General features: G+C 43.3%; 1 protein-coding gene across 1 annotated transcript; it reads right to left on the reverse strand.

Moving 5' to 3' along the window:
* Positions 1–656: 656 nt before the first annotated feature.
* On the reverse strand, positions 657–5599 carry LOC128730665 (exocyst complex component 4). The gene is given in 12 exon segments (XM_053823739.1): positions 657–1332; positions 1403–1609; positions 1688–2333; positions 2418–2616; positions 2674–2876; positions 2951–3095; positions 3165–3624; positions 3626–3662; positions 3779–3834; positions 3909–4042; positions 4113–4833; positions 5546–5599. Coding segments are annotated over 12 exon segments (3039 nt in total). The 3' UTR covers positions 657–1155.
* Positions 5600–11682: the final 6083 nt, after the last annotated feature.

An 11682-nucleotide genomic window follows, 5' to 3' on the forward strand; every position in this document is an offset into this window, starting at 1 on the left:
CAAAGCAAAAAAACCATGGAGTGCACAGCGCTGCGAATGGCAAAAACAAATTGAGAAGAAAAAACTATTCGCATTCTTTACAGGCAAAATATCAAAATTTTCACGCAAAAGTAACAGGAGAACATACCAGCTAAGAGGTACCAACAAAATTTTGAAACATTTGAAATTTTTCAAATTTTTAATCATTGAAATATTTAAAAATGAAATTTTTCAAATTTTCGATACAGTTCTCGATTTCACCAATAGATGGCGTTAATTACGTTGAAGAGAAATTTTAGTTGGTTTTTTGACTCATAGATGACGCTAATAAAAAAATTTCTTTGAAATATTTCAAATTTTGAAATGTTTCATGCGCTATAATTAACAGCGCCATCTATTAGTCAGTTTTGCAAGCTGGCGGAAGGTAACCTCCTAGCTGGTATGCACTCTTGTTACTTTTGCGAAAAATTTTCGTTCTCTCGCCCGTCCAAACAGCGAAACGTTTTTTTTCCCCTTTATTTTGTCTTTAAGTTTTTATGCGCTGATGTGATATCGCACGTAACTAGCATGTTCTTTGCGAATATATGTGTACAGATTCGGATGCGAGGAAGTAGTAATTAACATAAAATAGACCAAAGTAGTAATACTCATTTGGTAATGAAACAAGCGCGTCAGTGATGCATCTCGAAACGAAATGGGATTTATTGAGAGCGTACAGTTCAATGGAATAGGTTCTTCGTCCATCACAGTAAATCATCCACGGGTTTCTGCATGTATTCATATGGTAGGAGTTTTGTAAAGCGGGCACTAAGGAACGATTCTATTAGAAAGGAACCACGAACAGTTCACGAAATAACGCACATTGCCTACAGCCAACGCTACCATTAGTTGAGAGTAGTAGATTTCGTTAGTAGTTATTGTTGCTCGTTTAACCTATCGTCGCGATTCACCTCAACTTGGATGTAGCAAGAGCAGATAAAACAAGCCGCTCGCCATCTGAAGGCATATAACAACCGGAGCCAAGCAAGCAGCATTGCAACTTTTTATTCCACCTCGTCCTATCAACAGGTCGCTGCTTCACACTCTTGGTACGCTAAATAACGATCGTCTGTACATCACTCATCACGGCAGTTATTGCTAGAGTACAAATATGTTCCGCTCAATCACCGCTGTCTGTTAAACGGTCACCCCGAGTGGAGGTTTCGTACCGAGCAGATCCGAGAGCTTTTGCTGATAAGTGCCAACGACTGCCGGATCGACGATGCCTCGATTTCGAAAGATCAGCTGCAGCGCGTTTAGATATTGCATCTCCGTAAACTGGGCGCCTCGCTCCACGATTGCGGTGAGAATTTCCTGCAAAGCAAGCAAAATGGCGAGCGTTATTGCGAGTCAACGTACGGACAGCATCAACAGGATATCTTACCTCAGGATCTAGATAAAACATTTCGTAGAATGATCGTGCGTAATCGAGAGCAATCTCACGCGACGCCGTTATGCTGCTCAGCGTTTGCTGCAACGCCAACGCATTCCGACACATCCGCTGGACGCCCGAGTGGTCGATGTACTCCATAGAGTTTGCGGCCATGATGAGAATACGTGCGGCCAAATGGGCAAGACCCTCGAAGACGTACTAAAATGTAGCAACAACAAAACAAAAAGACCCATTGAGTGAAAGCTGTGCAAAATGGGCGATTCGAATGGACGGTACCTTAGTTTTCCTTGGATGCAGCGTGGAGCTAAGCGCCTCATCCATATCCGATAGCACCTTCGTTAGCTTCAGCACCTTGGCGTCTGGTTCGAGCGAATCATTTTTGTTCGGATTGTTCGCCTTGTACCGATCGGATGGGCTCGAGCGGAGATAGTGGAAACACTGCACTCTCACCTCGAGATGCAACACCAACAGGCAGGTATTGGCCAGCTCTTCGAACTCGAGTGCCAGATTGATCAACACCTTAATCATGCCGTCCTTCACGATCACCGGACTGTTGACGATAGTGGCCGTTCCGGCTGGCAGGGGAGATCCGGGCGTGGACACCGGAGAGGCCGCTACCATCCCGTTAACGATCGGCTTTTTGAGATCCTGAGCGAACTCGGTAATGCGATTAGCGAACCACTCCATGCTTTCCTGCAGTATGGCCAGCTCCTTCAGCACGCCAACGTCGGACAGTATCTCCTGCTGGGAGATGCCACCCTCACCCAGATTGCTCGTCAGCATTTCCGCCTCGCGGACGTTGCGTTGCTGCACTTGCGCTGGGCTTTCCTCCTCCGAGGGTTCCGTTTTGATCATGCGCTTTTGCTGCAACTGTCGCAATCGCGCGTTCGATAGCTTCAGATCTGTCCAGTTCGGTAGCGATCTACGATCGAGTAAAAAAAATCAATTTCAATTATGCAAAAGACCTCAAAGAAAACCCATCGAGCGCTGCCTCAACGAAGCGTACTTCAAGAATCGCGTTATATCGTCGTCCTTAAGCCAGGCGACGCTGTAGATTCGCTTGTCTTCCGTTTCCGGTTGCACGATGCCCCGGTAGGCAGCCTGGCACGTCTCGCGGTACGTTTTCAGCAGCGAACAGACCATTTTCAGCAGTTCGTCGGAGTAGGTGGGAAGATCTTGAATAAGCCTCTTGGTTTCAGCAATTCCTGCAAATAACCAAGAATTGTAGTCCGTGTCGAGGTAATCAACATACGGCTACATACGATTCTCGACGATGAGAGTGTTTTGAAGCAGAGGTCGCGATAATCCCAAACGTTTCATCTCCTCCGGGCTGATGATGGTTCGCCACGCATCCTGCGCTTTCGAAAGTGACTCGATCGTTAACTGCAGATTCCGGTTGTGGCCACGAGCCAGATAAGCGTCCTTTACGTAGTTCGCCAGGAAGCTATTTAAACTGCACGGCTGCCTGCAAAGGTAACAGTGGCAATAATGCAATAAATGTGCATCAGACAGCTGTTTGGCTGTTGACGTTCAACGTACCCCGATTTGCACTTCATGAAACTCTCTATCTCCTGAATGTAGCCCATCAGCGGAAGATATATCTTTCGCACCAACGACGCATCGGCTGGACAAACCAGCGCACGTTCTCGCTTCCTGCGCTCTGCCGCCGACGCAGCCGTGCCATCTTTTGCTCCGGAATAGTAGGGCTGATGCTGGTGGAAGCTGCTGTTCAGCAGATGTGATGAGTTCGCACTGACCGCTGAGCTATTCAGCAGCACGTCCTCCTTTGGCGTACTGTTTGACACGTTCGACAGATTGCGTCGGTGTTCTTTCGACTGGTTTGCTTCGGCGTCAGACCCCAGCGATCCGCCAGCGTCGGCCGTGTGCGAAGATTTGTCGAAGCGAAACAGCAGCTTCTTGCCAGGGGTTTTCCGACGGCTGAAGAACGCGTTAACGTTGGTGGATTGCTCCGTAAATTGACCACGCAATAGTAGTGCCTCGTCCCCGCTGTCGTTCTGGATATCGAGATAGTCGGTTAGGACGAGTTTTAGGACGGCTTGCGCCTGGCCCCAGTACTCGATGATGTCGTAAGGCTTCACTTGCGGAATGTTGTAACGCTGTATGACGTTGCCGTAGTTTCTTAGCGTCTGTTGATGCGCGTTGGCGATCAGCTTGAACTGCTTAAAGACTAGCTCGAGCAGTTCGAGAATCGGTACCGGCTGGGTGGGTTGCGCCGGATCTGAGCCAATCGCTGCTACGGTCGAAGTACCATTGCACGCGATAGCAGTCGAAGACGATGGAGTGTTTGGCGCACCGATAGCCGCCTGTTGCTGTATCTGCTGCTGATGCTCAAGCGAGTTAATATGCTGAGTAGATTTTGTGACGATCGCCAGTAGTTCGCTTTGCATTTGTACTTTTATTGACTGTAAAGAAACATACGTAACACGTGAGGGATGCTTAGACACACAGCTTTTTGCGCAAAACCCGGTACGCTTACCTCAATCGATTCAGGCACTTTTTGTAATAATGCAAAGCATTCAACAATTATACTCAAAAAATATGACGAATTGACATCCGGATCGAGCAGCTCCGTGTCCTCGATGATTTCGCTCTTATCCGCATCCAGGAATCCTGTAAATTCAGCAAGCAAACGATTAAATTGTGTCACACCTACAGGCCAGGAATCCGGCGAGATGCCTACCATTTTTGGAGATCTCAAACAACGCCTTGCGAGCTTTCGTGTTTGCCTCCACCCGTTCGGCGGAGCGGCGCAGTACGTTTCTCTGAAACGGCGATGTCCCATTTGCGTACTGGCTGTTTCGACCGGATGATTGTCGCTGGAAGCTCTGCAGCACGTCAACCGTGCTCGACACGTACAGATGTTTATTCAGTTCCTCTAGCAGCTTGGCGTACAGTTGTTGGCGACGGTTCTGGAAGTCCTGCCGTAGATCGTTCAACCCTTCAACGCCCCTCAGTTTGCCGTCCGTCGTTTCGATTGATGCCATTAACAGCTTGGTGGCGTGTAGGTAATGCTTCTTCGCCATGTAAGCGCTCAGCTGTACTGGAACCTTACGAATCTCGGTGATATGATCCAGCATTTCGAGCACGTACTTGTGCTGGATGGCATCGGTGTAGAGTTTCTTCAGCTCGTCGCGCCGGCATCGCAGCAGCTGCTTGCATGATTGCAGATTTTCTTTCACGACGTGGATCCGTTCCCGGGAGGCCGTAACCTCGGTCGACACCTTGCCGAAGAGCTGCATGACACGCGTAAGGTCGCCATCGCTGCGCGAAACGAGTTCGTTCAAGCGTTGATCAGTTTTACGGAACTCTCGTTCGATCTTTAGCTTTTCCCGTTCGCGCTGTTCGTTCGTTTCACTAGCATCGAGGGTTTTGATCACGGAAACCAGCAGCCCACAGCCGCTCTGTGGAAAGAAGATGATAAAAACGGAAGCGTAAAGTGGTTTGCCACGTTGAACTGGACGAGTCGTTTATCTTATCGCGAATTTCGCCATTCCGAGTGGCCTGCCACAATGATGATGTCACTGCTATGCTGGACAACTTAGCTCAATCATATTCCACGCTCACCATTATGCAGGCCGCGCTGGAACTTGATGAGGCGGCTAAAACTTCGTGTGGCAAGAAAACTTTTGAAAAACGCACTCCACTAGAGAGAACGAAACTAGCACCAGGGAAAATGCAAGAGTACGATAATAAACAAGTGTCATCCAAACTGCATGTGCATCGCGATTTTGACGTTTGACAGCTGCGTTTATGTTATGCGTAGGACCGGCGGTTCGTACGTTTGTTTTCATCTCTCCCAGTCGCTCGCTCTTTCACTATCTCAGAGAGGATGGCTCAAACATTCTATCCTGCTTACTCGCATATCATCTAACGGTTAGTGCTGGGGTTTGGTGCGGCCCACTTTCGATAAAGGGGATGACGCATCATCTAACATAACCAACAGCATAGGACGTTGAATCATTGCCACCCACTACTGAAAGAAACACTTCATTTTTCTTGCCATGCACTCAATCCAAACTGTGAATTCTAGCAAAGCTTCGAAATGCACTATCATCCATATCATTTTTTTTCGTGGTATGATTGATCTATTGGCGTTATGCTACTAATATTTACCGTTTCTTTGGTATATTTAACACCCCGCGGAGGTTTCGCTGGCGGTGAATCCATCGTAGGATAGCCAGAACCTGGCTTACCGAGCAGATGGGAACCTCCAGATACGCACTGATTATGTAAACACAATAACCGATCGATTTTTTGTTCCTGGCAATTGGCAACGAATTACGCTACTGTAGGGATGATGATAAACAAAAGTCCCTACGAAATTGCATTGCATTGCTTTGGAGATTTGACGATTTTGACAGCTGCGCTAGCATGTAGTGAGCTCAGCCTCCGAAGGAGATGCAAAAGGGAGATAGATAGAACGCGGTTGCAAATCTAATAAAAAGGGAAGCATAAAAGAGAGTATATTTCATTTCATTTCTCCTCCAATGTTTACATATCAGGGTTCAGTACTTACTATTTTCAAGAGTGTGATAAAAGACATGGGAATAATACAAGGAATGCGTTAAATTTAGCAAGGGGTATATGCAAATATAAAATAAACATATTGAATTAACAACATTATATAATTTCTTCTCAAGCAGTCAAGCATAAGCATACCTAAAAAGATAACGGTGCTCAAATAAAGAAATATATAATGAAAACAATTTGATAAAAGGAAACCATGTACATTAAGACGAATCTCGGACAATTGGCAGTTTTACATACAACAACACGAGGTCATGATCTTTATTACTCACACACAATTCACACTTGAGTTCTTAAAAAAAGGATTTTAGGATTAGGATTTTAGTGGATTTTTTTCTTTCACTCAATCAATTTAATCAATATAGAGGAAATATAGAATCACCGGCTGTGTAAAGTTATTCCATAATTAATTTACTGCTTTATTTACTGTTTCAATGTTTCCATCATCTTTGTATCGATTCCATGTTTTGTTTGTTGGTTTTTGCTTTTATTTTGCTTAACTCTTGAACCGATTGCTAACGGCTATTATTCTTTACTTCCCTCTGCTGGTTTTGCCTTCTCTTTGGACCCTATACAATGTTAATTATATATCTAGCGCTTTAAACGAGAGTGTTGTTGCTGTTGGCTGATGTTAGTACAGTGCGGATCATGTCTTTACTATGCTCTGTCCTGATTTACTTGCTATACTTGGGATTAACGAGCCTTGCGGATCGTTGCTTTTTCTGGTTTCACCGAGCGTTTTCCTGTTGTATTTGAATTTTCATCATCGAAGATATGAAAGCTTTGTTTCGTTACAGTGTTGCATATGTCTACATTCAGTTTCGTTCACATGTTTCGCCCTTAAAAAGTGTAGCATTTGGATCGATTTGCGCTACTTTCTTTAGGGTTTCCCGGTTAAGAAACGGAATATGAGCGACGGTTTATAAATGTTATTTTTGCTTATTTGAAAGTATTATGTAAGTGAACCTGAAAAAATTCCCAATAACTGGTAGGTTTTGAATCAAAACAACATCTCCAACCGCACGTATAATGGATATACAAAATATAATCCTGGAAATCATTTGTTTCTCCATCAAACATAGATCGACACGTGTCCTTCCAGATTTTTCGACAGTCTTGCGACAATATTTATGAGTCACAACATAGGTAATGCAAAATTTCATATGTTTTTTTTCGAACGTAATGTTCTCAGAAAGGATTTTGAACCGTCCTTTTCGGCCATGAACACACCGCGCACTCCAGTCCAATACCATCATCCCACAACTTGCACGTAATCGCCACGCATTTTAAAAACTTTAAATTAAAATCAATTTGAATATCGCAACACACGACTTATGATTAGATGATTTCATAATTTTGAAATAATTTTTGCGTGTTATATTTTTTTGGTATCCATTTTTGGGATGATATTTTTGACTATTAATTCCCTCTGTTCCCACGTTTCTTTTAAATTTTTGCTAGATGTATATTGTTATGCTTTTCATGCCGTTCTACACGTACTCTCCCGATCCGTTTCTTTATATTAATCATAATGCTAATGTTTTTATAATCACACACATTTCTTAATCTTTCTACATCTTCTGAAGCAGCCGAACACCGCTGCTGTTCACCAGATTTCTCTTTACAAAGTTGATTAAATTGTACAACATGTTTCGTTCTTATGCCTCGTTGATTGATGCGCTTCTAACACTTGATAATTCTCTCTTTCTCTCTTGCTCATTTGTCCTTTTCATCGCACTATAGGGATATATGTATATATATATTTAAGAGACGAATCACCTGGAATATCCTTCGGCAGCTAGCTACTTCGCGGATTTTAAGAAAACCCTGTGAAGGCTCATTTGCCAGCTCGGAATATATATTTCGTGTATCTCATTTCTTTAGTACTTTGTTATATATAATAGATTGACTTCGTCTTCTTTTTTCGATATTTTGTTGTTTTTACCTCTCTTGTATTTTCTTGTATTTTAAAAAATCTTTTTTAAGGCCATTCCTGTTCTGAATTGTTTGATAGTTTCAGTGTGAGCTGAAGTCTAAGTTACAACGGTCGTATTCTTTTGTATTCCTGCATGGTTACAAAGAACACAGAAAGAAAATCGCGTTCCCGACAGTGTGAGATCACGTTTTTGGATCGAAACCATTTCGAATCATTGATGCTTGTAGAAGAATTAAAAAATAAACTTAGTCAAAGAAATATATGTATTTAAAGGGTTGAAGAAGATGAACGCGTCTAGTTTGTTTACTTTTAGGCATTTTCCACAAAGACTATAGATCGACAGAAGAGTCGCTCTAGAAGCACTTCGGGAAAGAAAGCGACAATTCAGAACAGTTTGTTTTTTGTTTGTTTGTTTGCTTGTTTGGTTGGTTGTTTGTGAGTGCATTACGCTGTTAGGATGTGTTTTATTTATGCGGCTTGATTTATCGACACTTGTAAATCGGAAAAACATGGTCTCCAGCCGGATATCAACCAAATTCAAAACGAAGGAACATTTAGGGATCGTTTAATGTAGCTCAATATTGTTGTACATCCTAAAGTATAATTTAAAAACTCCTTACAAATGTGGTGCAAATGACGGCAAAATGATGCCGTTTACGAATGTGCTGATTTAACTTTTTTGGTTGATCGCTTCTACAATTTCACCCCACTTTTTCATGATTTCACACATTATTTTACTCTCTCTCTCTCTCTCTCTCTCTCTCTCTCTCTCTCTCTCTCGTTTTCTATTTCCTTCTCAATATCTCTCGCGTTCGTTTTAATGATGTATCCTTCAAAGAGTGTCGGGCTGTATGTGTTGTGTGTGTCCTTTCCGGAACTCTCACTAGTTTACATGTATTTAATGTTATTTGGTATTATATTTTTCCTCGCGTAATGCAGGCGCATTCACTTTCCTCGTGTACGCTTCCTCTCCGTGGAGTCGTCTACCCTGGGAAGAGGCGAAAGTGAAGCCGTCTAAAACAAACTCTACTAGTGCTCATCAATCAGGTGATACCATTAAAAGAGGGAACGATATCGAGTATCAAAAACCAACCGTACCGACGATCGACTCGGCGCCCTTGGCGAGGAGGGTGCCATTTTTAGCAGACCGCTCGTCGCGTTTAAAGGAGGTACTATGTCTGAGTGAGTGTGTGTGTGAAACCTGTTCCAATCGTACGTAGCAACGTCTTACTGGCGCCCCTCGATCGGTGGTAGGGTTGAAGCTTTGTTTTAATTTCTAGTGAACTTAAAAAACGGCACAACAGGGTGCGCAAAAGTTAGACTTTAAATCGCACAGGTTAAGATTGATGCAATTAAAAACAAGTATCATTGGTATGTGTATAGATGCTAGTCAAAAACATTAAAATCGACACAAAATTATTCGTGGCGAGCAAATTTTCACTGCAAATAATCGACAGGATGTCGATCCTATGTCGCTAAAATTGATGCGTAAAAGACACATTACTAGAGGAAATGAAAGAGCATGAGAAATCTTTCCGTGCGACTTAACGTTACTTGTACGCCCATAACTGGTTACTTAAGCTCAACAAAAACAGTATCCTCTTGAATTACAGAGCGAAACAGAAGTGTCGTAGATCACATTTGTTCCTTATCTAAGAGAAAACGGCGACGATTGGTCGATCAATCGATTCGCCAACCTCTCCAACAGCCTGCTTCGATTAATGAAGCACGACTCCGGTCAGGGGTGAGCAGCACACCAATGTTGTGAGTATCTATTGGGGATGCTGCACACTATCACGGACTCGCAGAATAATGGCTGGTGCAGCCAAGTAGCCTGTGGAACCGAGGCCAGCGTACGTAATATTGCTTTCGTTTTTGTATTTCATTTTTGTTTAATCAAATAAGATTTGCTTCTTTGTGCTCCATTCGGAGTTCAGAGGAGGAGCAGAAAAAAGTGCTCCTGTGTGAGGGTGTGTTTTTTTGTATGTCTTCTAGGACGTGCGTGCATGTGCATTTGAGTTTTGTGGCTAGGTTTTAAAGTAAATCTCTCCAAAGTAGGCAAACACTATGAGAAGCAGAGTCGTTGCGTGAAATAAAAAAAACAAGTTGAACTGAACGTCTCGAGAAGCAGCAAACAGAACACGATCGGTGATTTTTGTGCACTACAATGTAGAAGAGTTGTTTTTCGTAGTTGCATTCCGTTCGATGCTCGGGCCGGTTGCTGGATTTTCCGAGACCGGAGTGTGGAAATGGACGCTACATTGCACGGTGAGTGGAAAAAACCGGAAAATGATCGTGCCGAAATGGGAGAGTGCGAGATCCTACGAGTGAGAAAAATATTTTGAGAAAATGGAAAAGAGAGAGAGAGAGCACAAAAGTGAGAGAGAGAGAGAGAGAGCGACAGAGTCAAGCTGCTGCAGGTCAGCATAAAACACATCTCGTAAGCTGCTATGCTTTTTCGTCATTTGCGATCAGAGGTTGTGCGGCATATCGAGAAGAATGTGTGTGATTGTGAGCATTACAGTTAGCATTAGGAACAAGATCGGTCGATAAGTGGCATTGTAACATAACAAATAATTTTTGACAACGCAAGTAGTGCAGTTGCACTCGGTGCGTGGGATGATGGTATAGAACCGCGCTGTTGAGCTGGCCGGTTGGTGCGTTGGTATTGGTTTTGGCTGAAGGATGTGCGATGTTCATCGGAGTAAATTGTGTAAAACCGAAATATCCTACTGATCGGGCGTTCTGTTTGGTCTTTACCAATGCCCAAGCATTTTCTAAGGCAAATCGGTGTGATTTTTTCTAAGGTTATCTTGCCGGTGGAGTGCAAGTTTCGGCTCGAAATGGTGCTCTCTTTGGTGTGCCGTCGATTGTGCCGAAAAACAAAAATTACAACGTGCGTGAGAAACATATAACTTTGAGATACGTACGGTCGGAGTGCGTGCGTGTGCGGAAGATTGAATTGGGATCTAACGTTTCGCCGCCTACTAACTGCTACGTTTCATGTAAGAAGTAGTGACAGTGCGGTGCTGCTACTATTGCTTTTCACTCGTACGTTGTGGTGTTTCGATTGAATGTATTCGATGTGACAACTGCGCTTAGTGGGCTTATGGATGTTTTTAGTAGACTGGCATGGTTCTGCTTCAACGTTCCTTTCTTCCTCGGGTTTAAATCGGTTCCTGTTTCAATTGCATGCTTTATGCATTTGTTAGGGTTTCTCTTTTAGCTACCAGATAGACTGTTTTGTTCGGTTAGAGACATATTACACCATATTACAGACATATGCATTTAGCTAGCTTTGTCCTCATTTGTAATTCTTTATGTTTGCTTGTTTCTCTTCCATTCGCCATGGTCGTCGAAGTAACTCAAATATGCATGTAAGTTGTGTAATAATTTGTTATTTCTTCCCTAGCCATTCGCTCGATGGCTTTCGCGTTCTCGCACAACAGCACGTTATGTGTTCCACCAAAGGAAGCGGCTTTCACAGGTCTGCTTTTAACCGTGCTAGTTCGTTCTCGTATGAAAAAACTCGGACTCGGTTCGTATTATTCATCCTAGAAATTTACTATATCAAATCTGTTTACGTGTACGAACAAAACAAGTGAGTTTGTTATTATCTTTCGTTATTTGCTTCCTCCCACTATCTGCCTTTTTCGTTATATCTCGTTTTTATATCCTCTCGGCTGCTTCTTTTCCTCGTTTCAAGCGCTAAGAGAAATAGGTAAAACTGGCAAATACGCATAAAATTAGTACTCCTTGGCTGGTTTAAGATTTTTTTTTCATTGCC

The sequence above is a fragment of the Anopheles nili genome, chromosome 2 (genome assembly GCF_943737925.1).
Source record: "Anopheles nili chromosome 2, idAnoNiliSN_F5_01, whole genome shotgun sequence".
Classification (NCBI taxonomy): Eukaryota; Metazoa; Arthropoda; class Insecta; order Diptera; family Culicidae; genus Anopheles; species Anopheles nili.